The 16609-nt window shown below is 40.7% G+C and overlaps 1 protein-coding gene across 1 annotated transcript in view; it reads right to left on the bottom strand.

The window, feature by feature from the left end:
* Positions 1-10553: 10553 nt before the first annotated feature.
* The window catches only part of OTOL1 (otolin 1), a gene marked incomplete at its 3' end in the record, with an annotated part of 70995 nt that continues 64939 nt past the window's right edge, over positions 10554-16609 (bottom strand). Inside the window, exons 3-5 of the mRNA XM_082696672.1 lie at positions 15610-15699; positions 12073-12144; positions 10554-11452 (exon numbers count right to left, since the gene is read on the bottom strand). Coding sequence (XP_082552798.1) covers positions 10554-11452; positions 12073-12144; positions 15610-15699 — 1061 coding nt within the window. The remainder of the gene's footprint in view (positions 11453-12072; positions 12145-15609; positions 15700-16609) is intronic.

Raw genomic sequence — 16609 nt, 5'->3', positions numbered from 1 at the left:
TGGCAGGGATGTCCACTATCACCACTGCTATTCATATAGTACTAGAAGTCCTAGCCTCAGCAATAAGACCAAAAAAAAAGAAATTAAAGGCATTCAAATCAGCAAAGAAGTCAAGTTATCACCCTTTGCAGATGATATGATACTTTATGTGGAAAACCCAAAAGACCACTCCAAAACTGCTAGAACTCATACAGGAATTTAGTAAAGTGTCAGGATTTAAAATCAAGGCACAGAAATCAGTTGCATTTCTATACACCAACAGCAAGACAGAAGAAAGAGAAATTAAGGAGTCAATCCCATTTACACTTGCACCCAAACCATAAGATACCTAGAAACAAACCTAACCAAAGAGGCAAAGAATCCATACTCAGAAAACTATAAAGAAATGGAGAAAGAAAAACATGAAAGTATGAAAAAAACATGAAAGAAATAGAGAAAGGCACAACGAAATGGAAAAATATTCCATGCTCATGGATTGGAAGAGCAAATACTGTAAAATGTCTACAGATTGAATGCAACCCTATCCAAATACAGCCAATTTTTTTTCAAAGAAAAGGAACAAATAATCCTAACATTTATATGGAACCAGAAAAGACACCAAATCGCCTGAGGAATGTTGAAAAAGAAAACCAAAGTTGGTGGTATCACTATTTCAGATTTCAATTTCTATTATGAAGCTGTAATCATCAAGACAGTATGATACTGGTACAAAAACAGACACATACATCAGTGGAACAGAATAGAGAGCCCAGAAATGGACCCTCAATTCTATGGTCAACTAGTCTTCAACAAAACAGGAAAGAATGTCCAGTGGAAAAAAGACAGTCTCTTCAACAAATGGTGTTGGGAAATTGGACAGCCACATGCAGAAGAATGAATCTAGACCATTTCCTTATACCACCCACAAAAACAGATCAAAATTGATGAAAGACCTCAATGTGAGAAAGGAATCCACCAAAATCCTTGAGGAGAACACAGACAGGAACCTCTTCGACCTCAGCTGCAGCAACCTCTTCCTAGAAACAACACCAAAGGCAAGAGAAGCAAGGACAAAAATGAACTACTGGGACTTCATCAAGATCAAAAGCTTTTGCACAACAAAGGAAACAGTCAACAAAATCAAAAGACAACTGACAGAATGGGACTAAGATGTTTGCAAATGACATATCAGATAAAGGGCTAGTACCCAAAATCTATAAAACACTTATCAAACTCAACATCCAAAGAACAAATAATCCAATCAAGAAATGGGCAGAGGGGGGCACCTGGGTGGCTCAGTGGGTTAAGCTGCTGCCTTCGGCTCAGGTCATGATCTCAGGGTCCTGGGATCGGGTCCTGCATCGGGCTCTCTGCTTGGCAGGGAGCCTGCTTCCTCCTCTCTCTCTCTGCCTGCCTCTCCATCTACTTGTGATTTCTCTCTGTCAGGTAAATAAATAAAAATCTTTAAAAAAAAAAAAAAAAAGAAATGGGCAGAGGACATCAACATACATTTCTGCAAAGAAGATATCCAGATGGCCAACAGACACATGAAAAAGTGCTCCACATCACTTGGCATCAGGGAAATCCAAATCAAAACCATCTCAGTGAGATACCACCTCACACCAGTCAGAATGGCTAAAATTAACAAGTCAGGAAACGACAGATGTTGGCAAGGATGCAGGGAAAGGGGAACCCTCCTACACTGTTTGTGGGAATGCAAGCTGGTGCAGCCACTCTGGAAAACAGTATGGAGGTTCCTTAAAAAGTTAAAAATAGAGCAACCCTATGATCCAGCAATCATATTACTGGGTATTTACCCTAAAGATACAAATATAGTAATCTGAAGGGGCAAATGCACCTGAATATTTATAGCAGTAATATCTGCAATAGCCAAACTATGGAAAGAACCTAGATGTCCATCAACAGATGAATGGATAAAGAAGATGTGGTATATATATACAATGGAATACTATGCAGCCATCAAAATTGAAATCTTGCCATTTGCAACAATGTGGATAGAACTAGAGAGTATTATGCTAAGCAAAACAAGTCAATCAGAGAAAGACAATTATCATATGATCTCTCTGATATGAGGAATTTGAGAGGCAGGGTGGGGGTTCATGAGGGATAGGGAGGGGAAAAAAAGAAACAAGATGGGATCAGGAGGGAGACAAACCATAGGAGACTCTTAATCTTAGGAAACAAACTGAGCATTGCTGGGGGGTGGTGGGGGAGGGATAGGTTGGCTGGGTCATGGATACTGGGGAGTATATGTACTATTGAATGTGTGAATGCTGTGAATTTTATAAGACTGATGATTCACAGACCTGTACCCCCTGACGCAAATAATACATTATATGTTAATTTAAAAAAAAAAAAAAACCTTTTAGTCATTACACCTAAGCATTAATTTGCTTTTTTGGAGAAAATTTTAGTCCTACAAAGATAGAGAACCATCAGGGAAGCTTACTTTTGAGAGTTTGGGAAACCTAAGAGGAATGAATAAAACAGAGGAGGGGACACAGAAAACAAACTGACCTACTTATAGAAAAAAAGAAGTCAATTAAGACCCAAGTGTCTTGTTTGCAAACAGTCTAAAAAACTTCTACAGGGGCACCTGGGTGGCTCAGTCACTTAAGTGTCTGACTCTTGGTTTTGGCTCAAGTGATGATCTCAGGGTTGTAAGATCTAACCCTGCATCAGACTCCAGGCTGGTCATGGAGCTTGCTTAAGATTCTCTCTCTTCCTCTCTCCCTCTCCCTCTCTCTCCCAACAGAGTACATACAAATGGCCGGTCATCATATGAAAAGATGTTCAGCATTTTAGTTGTTACTGATACACACAGCAGCATGGATAATCTCCCAGACAGGATGTTGAGGGGGAAAAGCCAAACAGTTGACAAACTACATGATTCCATTTATACGTAGTCCAGGAGCATGCAAAATTAACCTATGGCAATAGAAATTAGGGTAGTGGTTATGTTGGTGCAGTGAGGTGATTTGATTAGAAGCAGGCACAAGGAAGCCTGCCAGGTGCTGGAAAATATTCCATATCATGCCATGGTGGTAGTTTCATAATTAGCCATCTGTTGATGCTCATCAGGCCATACATTCCACATGTGTGCACTTTTCTGCAGGCATAGCATATCCCAATTTTTTTTTTTTCTGTTTTAAATTGGAAGACTTTGGTTGGAATGTGAATGCTATAATCTATGGATTCTTGGGTCACACGTTTTGAGTTATGGAATCTAGACTTTGGACTCTTTCCCTCAAGAGAAGCTGGTGACATGATTATTGAGATTCCTTCTAAGTAAGCTCAAGTAAATTCCTCTGGTGTCTTTGTTTCATTTTGTTGTTGTTGTTGTTGTTTTTACTTTGCCAGGTCCACTTCTGATTTCCCCAGAGAGTTCTTTAGTCCTCTCTTGCTTGTCAATCCAATGACTTAGAAACAAGATTTAGGATTCCACATGGTAACACCCAATTGTGAAAATGTTGTTCTTGGATTTTTTTGTTGTTGTTTACATTTTTCTCCTGCTGAGGCTGAACCTTTTGAAATAAATTGCTTACCTAGTACTCCGTGGGGTAGTTAAATAAGAACATCAATCAACGAAATCGCTGGATTAAGTGTTTTCTCAATTTCCCCTATAATAGCCCTGGCATTTAGGTCCTTGGCCATTCCCAAGACAAAAAAGATGGAACATCAATTGTCCTCATTTAGTCTCCTCTTCTATTTGACTGTGACTTCCTTGAAGACAAGAAATTATCTCATTCATCTTCATATCCCTGGCATGGAGCCCAGTGCCTGGTACATAGTAGGTGCTCATTAATTTTTCCTGAATTAAAATGAATGAATAAGACCTTCACAGAACCTTTTGCCAGAGGTAATTTTAACTTGCATTCAACATCCAAGGAGAGTGGGCGTGCTGCTTTGGCAATAACTCTGACATTGAATAATCTGGATGTTCCAAATTTCTTGTTGCTCATTTATCCTCGGGGGGGAAAAAAGGAAACAGGGAAGGATCATGTTTTGTGGGCCTGGCAGACACATCTCAGACTCATCGCCCCGCAAGATGGATCAGATGAGGCAGCAGGAAGACCAAGGCCACCTGCCCTGCTGCTGTCTTCTGACTGCTGATGTTGCTTTAATCACTGAGCCAATGCAATTTTCTGCCACTAACCCTTGCTATGGTCCACTAGGAGGTCTCATCTGTCATTGTCATTACCTCTCAGATCAGCAAAACATCCGTCTTTAGTTGAGCCCTCCTTCCGTGTCTTGTTCAGGTGCATAGGAAGCTCATGGCCAATGTGACAATCTAAAACAATGGTCCTGGGTGCCTCAATATGAAGGCAAATCCATGCACTTTAGCGTGCTGACTCTCTTAACAGTGATTTTGAGGAAAGGGTGAACTTCACTCTATTTCAAAGGAAAAACATTTTATTGTTATGTATCCTTTTTAAAACAGACTCTTTTGGTATGTTTTTTAATAACTCAGATATTTCACCAGAAGGCCTTAATGAAATGTATAGCTCTGATTCAATTAACACTATCACCTCTGATATTACACGGAACCCAAACCAGCCCTGATTTCACCGGCCCTTCTACTCATAAGCCCATCAGCTGAAAAACCAATACATTTCAGACCAAAAAAAATGAGTCTGAACCCAGAACCATATACAAAATATGCCCTCTCACATTTGACTTTAATAAAGTTGGCTTTTTTACTCTGTGCCAGACACAATTCTAAGAGTTTTGCCACTATGAATTCATTAGTAATCTCAAAATCCCATTTTAGAGATGAGAAAACCAAGGCACAGACTAAGTGCCTTGCCTTGCTTCTTGTAACCTAGTACCTCCAGTTCCTGAGCCCATGCACTGAACCACTTCAATCAGCCAGCAGAGGTTCTTTGAACCCAAATGTCAGGCCTGAAGCTTTCAAATAGTACTCCACAATGTTAATTAACTAATTCATTCTGCAGCCCTGGCCCAGAACAAAGGGGAAAAGTGCACAGGTGAGTGTTAGCTCACGTGCGAGTGCACAATGACCAAGTGGCCCACAGAACTCTGTCCTACCACTTATCAATGTTTCGTTCTTTCTCATCATAAGATCTATGAAGACAGAGGGCTCCCTGTTGTAATCACTGACTTCTCCTCAGTACCTCAGCCAGGCACACAGAAACCCTAAACAAATGAATGACTACACAGAGAGCATGTGAGCCTACTGCCTCGTCAGCTCTTTGCACAAGCTCAGTACCAGAGAGGCTTCCATGCATTTTCCTGCCTCAGACGGAAGGACCCTGAATACACAAATCTATCATACCCATCTCTATTAGATGCAACACCATTCTTATAATTCAATCCACAATAAGTATGCTTTAATCCTAAGCTCCCAGAACAATCAAGCACTCCTACTAAGTTTTTCCACCAAATTCACATGGATGGTACAGTAGGCTAATCAGAACATCCCACTATAGTCTCGATTATCAGTAAAGCCCTTGGTGGCACCAGCAGTTTTACAAGAAGCCCACTCTTGCATTCCCTGCTGAGATGTCAGTGGACTCCTGTCCCCCTTCTCATTCCCTTTTCTGCTTGAGTTGCTAGCCTCGAGAAACTAGGCTACTACCATTCTTTTTCCCATTATACCAGGTGTCACTGGCCAAGCCTTTTAGAAAACTGCCCTGCTCCATCGATTAAGAATGGCTTCATGGATCCCACCCCTAACAGATGGGTGTCCTTTAGGACATGGCCTAATCGGCCCATGCTTGGTCTCCTTGTGTGGTACATGTCACTTAAGACACTGTAGACACATAAAGCTCTGTGCTTGGCACATTGGTAGGACCCAGGAAAGTAGTTATTATGGCTCCATAATTCCCAACATTTCTCTCTCCTGCCTGGCCCCACATCATTGTCATTGGCAGCTACACTGCTCTCGATTTTTCCTTCTCACTATGTCCTTCTTCCAGGTCTTACAGCATTCTTAAACCTTTTAGTTTAGGGTGCCTGGGTGACTCGGTCATTTAAGTGTCTGACTCTTGATTCTGGCTCAGGTCACAATCTCAGGGTCCTGAGATCAAGCCCTATGTCAGGCTCCATGCTCGGCGGGGAGTCTGCTTGAGACTTTCTTCCTCTCCCTCTGTCCCTCCCCCTGCCTGGAAGCTGTATCTCTCCAAAACAAAGAAATCTTCTTTTAAAAATAAATAAATAAATAAGTCCTTCGCGTTTATAGTCTCCTTGCCTCATTTAAAACCTTTGTGTAAATGGCTATCAGACACATGAAAAAATGTTCATCATCATTAGCCCTCAGGGAGATTCAAATTAAAACCACATTGAGATATCACCTTACACCAGTTAGAATGGCCAAAATTAACAAAACAGGAAACAACATGTGTTGGAGAGGATATGGAGAAAGGGGAACCCTCTTACACTGTTGGTGGGAATGCAAGTTGGTGCAGCCTCTTTGGAGAACGGTGTGGAGATTCCTCAAGAAATGAAAAATAGAGCTTCCCTATGACCCTGCAATTGCACTCCTGGGTATTTACCCCAAAGATACAGATGTAGTGAAAAGAAGGGCCATCTGTACCCCAATGTTTATAGCAGCAATGGCCACGGTCGCCAAACTATGGAAAGAACCAAGATGCCCTTCAACGGACGAATGGATAAGGAAGATGTGGTCCATATACACTATGGAGTATTATGCCTCCATCAGAAAGGATGAATACCCAACTTTTGTAGCAACATGGACGGGACTGGAAGAGATTATGCTGAGTGAAGTAAGTCAAGCAGAGAGAGTCAATTATCATATGGTTTCACTTATTTGTGGAGCATAACAAATATCATGGAGGACAAGGGGTGTTAGGAGAAGGTAGTTGGGGGAAATTGGAAGGGGAGGTGAATCACGAGAGACTATGGACTCTGAAAAACAATCTGAGGGGTTTGAAGTGGCAGGGGGGTGGGAGGTTGGGGTACCAGGTGGTGGGTATTATAGAGGGCACAGATTGCATGGAGCACTGGGTGTGGTGAAAAAATAATGAATATTGTTTTTCTGAAAATAAATTGATAGCTGTAATAAAACAAACAAACAAACAAAAAAAAAAAAAACCTTTGTGTAAGTAAGTTTACAACTATAAAATGTATTAATGCCCAGGGCTCAACATGGAGTCCTGTTGGGCTGGAGTGGGAGATAAAAATGGATTGGATCTCCACTTAGAAGGACTGCCACATGCAGGTGACAGGAGACATGTGCCCCCTCCACTGTTCTAAGTCTCTCACTGCCGCCCCAGCAAACAGCCCAGAGTTCCTGCGCCCCAACAGGGAAAGGAAATGCATAACTCCCTGAAACATAAAACAAGGTATTTTAGGAAGCCAGTTTCTTTATTATGAAATCTGAGTCTCCATTTTATTTATTTTGCAACTGCTTGATTTTTTTTTTTTTTTAAGTTTCCATCCAAAAGCAAAAATAATCTGTGAGCACCACCTTGTGGAAAGATCTACAACAACCACATCAATCTTTATTCACTGTGAAGGCTTATTTACGGTGCTGGTGCTGGGAGAGAGCAGTAAACAGACAAAAGTCCCGGGCCTCGTGGAGCTTACACTCTAGTGGGAAGACAGAAAATAAACAAGATCAGTAAGTGATCTTACTGAAAGACATGATATATTAGAGGGTGCTGCATGCTGTGGAGAAAAACAAAGCGGGGAAGAAGGTCAGGGTATGAGGACTGCAATTTAAAATCTCATGGCCCAAGAAGGCCTTACTGAAACGGTGATGTATGAACAAAGGCTTGAGAGGAAAGGAAGGGGCCCAATATACAGTTAGCTGGGAGAAGACCCATGTAGATAGAAAGGCACAGGCAAGCCCTAAGTGCAAAAATGCTTGGCAAATTTGAAGAATTAGCATTGAAGGCAACACCCAGAGCAAGTGTGGAGTAGATGGCAGGAAAGTTCAAGAGGAAGTGAGGGCCATGTCACTTGAGACCTCTCTGTTCAGAGCAAGGATTCAGCTTTGACTCCAGAGGAGAAAGGAGCCTCAAGAGGCTGTGAGCAGAGGAGTAAGATGATCCCACTTTTTTTTTTTTTTTTTTAAACAGGATTTCTCTGCTAGAAGGAGTCAAGGACAAAAAAAGGGAAAACTGCCTTTAGACCCAAGCAAGTGTGGCCCCTGCCCCAGGCACCATGCTTTAGAGCTTTCTGCATGAAAGAGACACACGACATGTAAATTTACGATAGTGCACAAGGCACTATTTTTAGAGATCAAGGCTCAATTCCAGCACAGCGCAGCCAGCAGTCTTAAATATGTATTCCTATTACTACCACTTACAGGCCGTGGGGAAACTCTTCTCCGCACCTGTGGCCTAACGTGCATCAAATAAAAGATGACTATCTCCAAATGCCATCAAGGCTAATGGGTTGTACTGCTGCGAACACAGGAGATGGACACCGCCTTGGGGTGTGGGGAGTGTTTGAGCAATGAATGTGCTTAATTAAGAGAAGTGCAACTTAATTTACCAATTTCCTGAGATTATATCTCAGCTGAGCTGAGTTTCCATTTCCTTGTTCTCTTTGTGTTCCAGCTTCTCATTCTTGAGAATTGCCTGGTGCTTGCAACCGTTGTGTGCTTAGGGGCTGGAAATATTAAACAATTCCTCTCTCCCTAAATTTGAAATTTATGCGCGTCCAGATAGAAAATTCTTGATGGATCTAGATTTAGAATATTGTGTTAAGAGATGGCAAAAATGGTAATAGAAGTGATTGCCGTTTGTATTATAAAATCTAAATATTTGCAACACTGTTTACAATAACGCATTATGCACAACCCCAATTACAATTTCTGAACCTGATATGTACAATTCATGGTTCATTTCCAGAGCTTCTGGCCAAGTGGAATAAACAAACGTTCTCCAAATTGAAATTAACTTTTAAAAATTAATTTTTTAAATACAGTGATTCAACAAAAGTGGTCTAATTTGGTCAAAGTATCAATAGAACCTGAATTAGGTGTAGATATTGATCATGAAAGCATGCATTTTGCTAAAATTGGGTTCTAAAAATAACACCTGGAGAAAAGAGATATAGTAATTTCTGAACTAACATCTTTCTCTCATTACTCATCCAAATATCACCTGCCCATTAATAGAAAAGCCAGACACACACAATAGTAAGGTAGGCATCGTTGATGTTTAACTGTCAGTCATAAAAGCTACGGCTTTTTCTTTTACTTTTTCAACATAAAAATATACATTAAAGCAAGAGGATAGAAGATATTTTAAATAGATATATTTTCAATGTACATAGAAATCTCAAAAGGGAATCATGTTTTTCAAAGTTTGTCTGCCAGAGCAAGCCCATCACCCACTTGCTTGCCAATTTGACTCACTAAGGCTTGCAAATCTATGTAACGATATGCCTTCACCGAACCAAGTTCAATTTGGAGTCAATAAACTAGTTTCTTTTAAAAATGAGGCCGCTAAATTATTATATATTCACAATTATTAAATATTCATATTGCAAGTGAATTCCCAAATTCTCACCTGTTCACTGAATAGCCAGAATTAATTATTAGAGACATGATAATAATGAAGCCAAAGAATTTATCCAAATTAAATGTCCTTCCATGAAGAAAGGAAGGCTGAAATTTTAGCTGAATAGTGATTTAATTTTACTCTTGTATCTTTGGGGGACATTTAGCTTTCCTAAGTACAATAATTTGATGAGTGCCTGGATCATTGCTATGACCGAGCAATATCTTTATCAACTTACAAGTCCATCTAATACAGGTTTTGTATTTTTTTTAATGGGTAAACCTTTACACTGATTCATTTTAAAGACAGTTTAGCTAGTCTTGAGCATGTGTACTCTCCCTGAATAAACCTAACACAGGAACAGCTCCATTTTGTTGGAAAGCAATCCTAACAGTTTCTAAACTTTTGAGAGAAACCCATTCATCACGTGTCACCCGTTAGCCTTATGCTCACACAGAAAAGAGTTGTACACATTTATATGAGATATAGAAGATATTTAGTAAGAATACATTTATTAATTACAGATATCAATCATATTTTGTATACAGATATTATCTAAATGGCATGACAAATGCCATTATAATGCTAAATGAGGAAAAAGCTAGCTATAAAGTTAATAGACATATGCTTCCAAATACATATAAATATATTCTTTTAAAAAGGTGATGTCTTAAGGGGCGCTTGGGTGGCTCAGTCAGTTAAACATCCAACTCTTGATTTCCACTCAGGTCATGATCTCAGGGTCGTGAGATCAATTCCCACCCAGGGCTCTGGGCTGAGGATGGAACCTGCTTAAGATTCTTCCTCTCTCCCTCTCCCGCTGCCCCTTCCCCATTCTCCTTCTCTTGCTGTCTAAAAAATTTTTTTTAATTTTTAAGAAAAGGTGATGTCTTAAAATACTCATAGTAATTGACTCTATGTGATACAATTTTTTCTTACTTTTTTTGCATTTTTTTATAATTATGAAAAAAGTAATAAAAGTTATTCTTTTTAATTGCATTACCTTATATTGCCTGACTTATTCCACTGAACCCAAACTACAGTGTCCAAGACACAAGTTTATGGTGAAATTCCAGAATTTTCCTCTGGGTACAAAAGGAACCCAGTAAAAATGCTGTCATCCTCAGGGCTGACATATACACCATTCCAATCTTTTGAAACTTCCAACCAGACTTGGTCCCCTGCGCTTAATTTCAGGATGATGAGGAGAGAGGCCTGGTCTATTTCATGACCATAGAGCGTTTCTCGGGACTTGAAGCGCTTCTTATTCCAGGCCACCAGGCTGATGCGAGCAGGTCGGCCCCTCACAGTGACGTGATAGGAAAAAACATATGCCCCAGGAATACTACAGTTAAATTTGCCAGTGATGGGGCTGTAATTCCCTTGGTCATTATAGAGAACCTTGTCAAACTTGATCGGGATGTTGGGAGGAGGGAAAGGCTTGGATAAGGCAGCACTGAAAGCTGACCGCATGGCTCTGGCCACCTCCCCCTTAGAGCCTTTGAGGCCCCGAGAGCCCTTCTTGCCGATAGATCCCCGGACCCCTTTGCTCCCAAGCTCACCTTTTGGCCCCGCAGGTCCCACAGGACCAGGCAGACCCAACTCTCCCTTTTCTCCTTTAACCCCTGGATCCCCTGGGGCCCCAGGCAGGCCATCTGGGCCGCCTTTACCTTCTGTTCCAGTATCTCCTTTGCTACCTTTTTCTCCTTTCAGACCGTCCTCACCTTTTTCCCCTTTTGCTCCCCTCTCCCCGGACTCTCCACAGTAGCCCTTATCCCCCATCTCGCCCTTCTCCCCCTTGGCCCCAGGCTCTCCGCTCGAGCCTGGTGAGCCCACAGCCCCCTGGTCTCCTTTATCTCCTTGGGTACCATTTGCACACGTGTCCCCCTTGGAGCCTTTTTGTCCTTTCAGTCCCGCTGGTCCAATGTTTCCTCTATCCCCTTTAGGACCAAGGCCACCTGAAACGGAAAATTAAAATAATGTGTAAGGATCACGTAGGCTATGAACAGAACACTCCCGTCACGGAGCTCACGGAGAAGAAACGACACCGCGTGACTGGTACTGGAAACCTGGCTCTTGTCCCAGCCACGACTGTGCCATTCAGATCACACCGCTCTCTCACGCGGGGAAGAGTTAATGCCACCAAGAAGCCAGAACCTACATTTAGATCATATAGATCCAGTTCTATTTTCTTCTACTTTTAAGCCAATAAAGAGTTTAGAACTATAGTGGCTCATTATAGTCCATTACACTTAGCATTTTGGCCCCACCCAAGTAGTCTCCTCAATCTCCATTATATCCCTCCAAACCCAAAATCTTCCCAGCAAAGAAACTGAAACCCACAAAGATTCAGGGACATTTTCCCCAAGGACAGCTAGACTGATGAAACGAGTTCAGATGCTTCTATCTAGTCTCCAAACTACCAGACCAGCACTTGCAATCAGTACACTGAATTATTAGATTAACAGCAATTTCATATTCCATCTTACCTCCCGATAACTTTAAGCACAAACAGGAAGGAAGCTAGGAGCTATGCTGTGCGTGGGACTGTACACGGTAGATACAGTTTATGCTCTACCTGGTTCTCCAGGCTTTCCGGGGTATCCTGGAACTCCGCTTGTTCCTGGGTCCCCACGTTCTCCCTTTAGTCCTGAAACGATACCAAGATTACCTTTCCTCCAACTATAGTAGCTATGATGTAAGTAACATCCATTTCCCAACCACGTCACATTCCACTGCTTCCCTTACCAAAAGGCATAAAGGGAAAACAACATGGAAAAATAACATATTGAGCATCATTAGAAATAATTTGTTCTAATCGATGGTAAACCATTTAAATGAGGACAGTGCCAATCTCTTCAAACAAACTCAGCTTTTCCACCCACCCCCCCACACACACACACTTTTCCATACCTCTTGAAATCTCTATTAAACTCATGACATTTTGCCTTGTGTTATTTATGCATATGTTTCTGGTTTTCCTCTTACAAACTCTCAATGACACTGAAAATGTCCCCTTCTTTATATTCTCCACAATCCCTAAAAAGAGTGTCACCACCATATAAGTTTAAACACAGAGCACAACATTCTAGTTAGCTAAAACTAATCACATCAAAAACCCTTCCAGGAAAGTAAATATAAATACAGATATAAAAATAAAGTCTTTGACGTAGAGCGTAAGTGAGAAACTAATTTTCATTTTGTTTGGAAAATGTTTCATACACACTTTGGACAAATCATAAAACTGTGAGAATTCATGTTCAAAAAGAAATCTAAAGATGCAGATTTTTAGGTATTTGCCAGAGTACCACAAAGTGGATTTTTATATTGGGTCTGGCTAAAGACCCATCCTGTTAGAGTATAGCTACACTAAATGTATTTTAATTATAAATAATCGTAGTAATAATAGCTAACTCTTATTGAGCATTTCCTTTTTACCAGGTAATGTTCCAAGCTCTTAACATGATTTTTTAAAATTTAATCCAGACTTCTAAATTCAAAATTAATTCTTATTTGATATTAATGCAGCCTCTTGTATAACAGGGAGGTTCGTGTAACAGAGCACCTGTCATTAATTGGAATATTTTTTACTTACAAAAGTTTATAGCATCTCCAAGGTAGAACAGATTTTTTTATAGATTTTATTTATTTATTTGTCACAGAAAGAGAGACAGACAGACAGACAAACAGAGAGGGCACAAGCAGGGGGAGCAGCAGGCAGAGGAAGAAGCAAACTTCCCACTGAGTAAGGAGCCCCATGTGGTACTCAATCCCAGGACCTTGGGGGTCATGACCTGAGCCAAAGGCAGACACTTAACCAAACTGAGCCACCTAGGCATCCCGTGCAGATATTTTTATCACCACTTTTTATCACAGAAAAAAAAACAAACAACTATGAACATTTACAAATTTGCATAGAGTCAGACACGTCTGCATATAACATTGGTTGGCATCAATTTGTCAAACATGTTATTTATGATAGAACTAACTTTTTTCATTTTATTTTTGCTAAAAAAAAAGAACTTCAAAGTCAAATTACAAGTCATGAGAAGAGACTCCCCCAGATTTCACAAGACCAACAGAGAAATTTCACCATAAGCTGCTCAGTCGTTTTTTGAGTAGCTAACCTCCTCCCATTACCATTCCTCATAAAATTGACAATTTGGAAATTAACCCATAGGCCATCAGGAAACTGTCTGAGTTCCTTTGGAGAGAACCCAACTCTGAACAGAAGTGAGCGACCAGTTCTATTCCCCATCCTTGCTAATACTCATATGCCAACCATCACCGCACAGTTACTCCTGGTTCTCAAGTTCATTTAAGGAATTTAGCTTCTCACACTGGATATACTTAATCAGGTTGTGGCTAACCAGAATTGCAGTCATTCAACTCATTTATTTTTCTTTTTTTTTTTTTAATGTATTTATTTGACAGATAGAGATCACAAGTAGGCAGAGAGGCAGGCAGAGAGAGGGGGCGGGGGAGCTGAGCAGAGAGCCAGTTGTGGGGCTCGATCCTAGGACCCTGGGACCATGACCTGAGCCGAAGGCAGAGGCCCCAACCCACTGAGCCACCCAAGTGCCCCTCGACTCATTTATTTTTCTAACTTTCAATCTTAACCAAGAGTCCAAGCTAAGTCTGGAGGTAAAAGGAAAGTAAAGTTGCCACTTTATAGAGACTGACTGAATGAATTTCTACTTTTGATCTTTCATCAAAGCATATTCTTAAGAAACTTATCTTGTGGTACTTCCTTGTTTTTTCTTCTACTTCCAGAAGTCTAGCTTCCAAAATGTATGAATCACTGGGGTTTCATCACTCATCTTTATTTCACAGGGTTTTCTGCTAACATAATTCAGCCACAAAAGGATTAAATGTTTCTGAGAATGAAAATCGCGTAACTGACAAGTGTGAAGTACCTCTCTCACCTTAGCATCTTTTTTGAGTAATTACTTCACTGAATGTTCTACCAGAAACGAGTTAGACAGTTCCTGAGCCATGTGGAGGGTGATGTATAGATGGTATTAGGTCTTTTGACATGTGACACGGAGGCTAAAACATTTAACTTGATGGATAGATGGTATTTCTACAGGCTGGCAGTATTCACTGAGGAATTTCTAAATGTCCCAGTGAGTCTGTAACCTTCCCTCAACATCTTGAAGCACTTAGAGAACCACGGATTTCCCAGGGCAGGACACCCTTCTGGCTGATACATCTGCAGAATTAGAGAACTTCTGAACTGGAAAAGATCTATGAAAGCACACATAACCACAAATCTTCTTCGATAGTAAATAGGGTATAAATAAATATCCAGTCTATTCCCCTTGGTTTCCAGAGAAGGTAAAGTGACTGGTTCAAGGTCATTGATACAAGTTCGATGTCTTTCATTTTAATTCAGTGCTCTTCCCACCATAGGTATTGCCCAGAGTTGAGTGAGCCAAAGGCCATGTCCTATTCTTTTTAGCAGAGATGCTATGCACCTAAACAGAATATTCTATAGGATTACCTACTCTATTTAGTTCTATCTAATACAAAATTAATTTGTCTCATAAGGAAAAGAACACTCAGTAGTATGTAAGAAATGACACTCCCCTCAGAGACTATGTCTTGTGGCTCCCAGTCACTAGGTCAGCTATGTGGCCAATGAGAGATAGAAAAGATGTGTGAGAGCCTCTGTGTGTACGGGGGGGCGGGGGGGAATGGAGAGAAAGAGAGAAATGTTGCCAGGAAAGTGTAAAATTTTTCAGTGGGCTATTTAGAAAGTTAACATTTTTATATCAAATATAACTTACAACATGCTTTACCAAATTATTACATTTTTAAAAATGGTTTTACCTATGGGACATCTGGGTGGTTCAGCTGGTTAAAGGTTTGCCTTTGTCTCAGGTCATGATCTCAGGGTCCTGGGATCCTGCTCAAATGGCAGTCAGCTTCTCCCTCTCCCTCTGCCCCTCCCCCCTGCTCATGCTTTCTCTCTCTCTCTCTCAAATAAATAAATAATCTTTTTAAAAAGTTATTCCACCTGCAAGAATATGGCATTTACTTAGCAAGTTGCTCTCCTGAAAAATGATGCAGAACACACCTTGAGTTTTGACATGAAATCAATATAATTACTTACCCTTCTCTCCTTTCTGGCCTTTTGGACCTTGGGGTCCGACAACTCCTGGTGGCCCTGGGATCCCCAAATCACCAGCCTCTCCCTTAAGACCTGGAAATGAGATTTAAAAACCATCACGATTTTTTTAAAAATCTCTTTTGAAATGCATTACTTCTAAAAAAAAAAATTTTTTTTTAAGCAACCATTTTATTGAGACCAATGACTGTTAGTGTTCTAATAATAAAATATGGGTAACAATAAACTACTACATAACCCTCAGGACAATATTTTTGCCTGATTTGTAATTTTGTACTACCTGGATAGATAAATTGAGTCCATTAGTACTTGTCACTAGATTCGTGGCAGCAATCAAGTGATTCAGGAAAGCAGCACAATATTGAACAACAAGAACAAAATGATTATCTGGCTCTTCACCTGATGTGGACCACACTTTCAAATTGGAAGTAAAACCACAATACCTAGCACTTTTGGTTTTCCCATTAGCTCACTTTTGCAATTCTTCAGGATCTACTGCTGAGACTCCTACACACCAGCTCCTGCCAGCGTCAGCCCTCAACATCCCAGCATCCTTTCCCTCATAGAGCTGAGATAAACATTGAAAAACCACCACACAAATAAGTAGACGTTATCACACTGTAGTTAGTGATTGAAGGAAAATAGGAAGGCCCTAGTATAGTACAGTAAATCTAATTTATGGGAGCAGAGGAGACATCCCTGAGAAAATGTCAATAAGCTAAGATCCACTGAATACATTAGGATTTTCTGAGGAAAAAGGAAAAAAAAAGTATTTCAGGAAAAACAAGGTGGAAAAGAACACGGAGTTTTTTAGAAACTGAAAGAATAGCGGAATAGGTAGAGCTAATAATTGGATGAAGGAGGCTAAGAGGGAGGCAAGGGTGAGATGGTACAGGGCTCAAATGTCACTGGGTGTCCTGTCTCGTCCAGGCAGTGCAGGTCCTGCCACTTACCTCGGCCACACAGGGACCCTGAATCTAGAATA

This window comes from Mustela nivalis (assembly GCF_964662115.1).
Source record: "Mustela nivalis genome assembly, chromosome: 1".
NCBI classification, from domain to species: domain Eukaryota; kingdom Metazoa; phylum Chordata; class Mammalia; order Carnivora; family Mustelidae; genus Mustela; species Mustela nivalis.
Note: the sequence above shows the minus strand (reverse complement) of the source record. Positions and strands in the feature narration are given on the sequence as shown.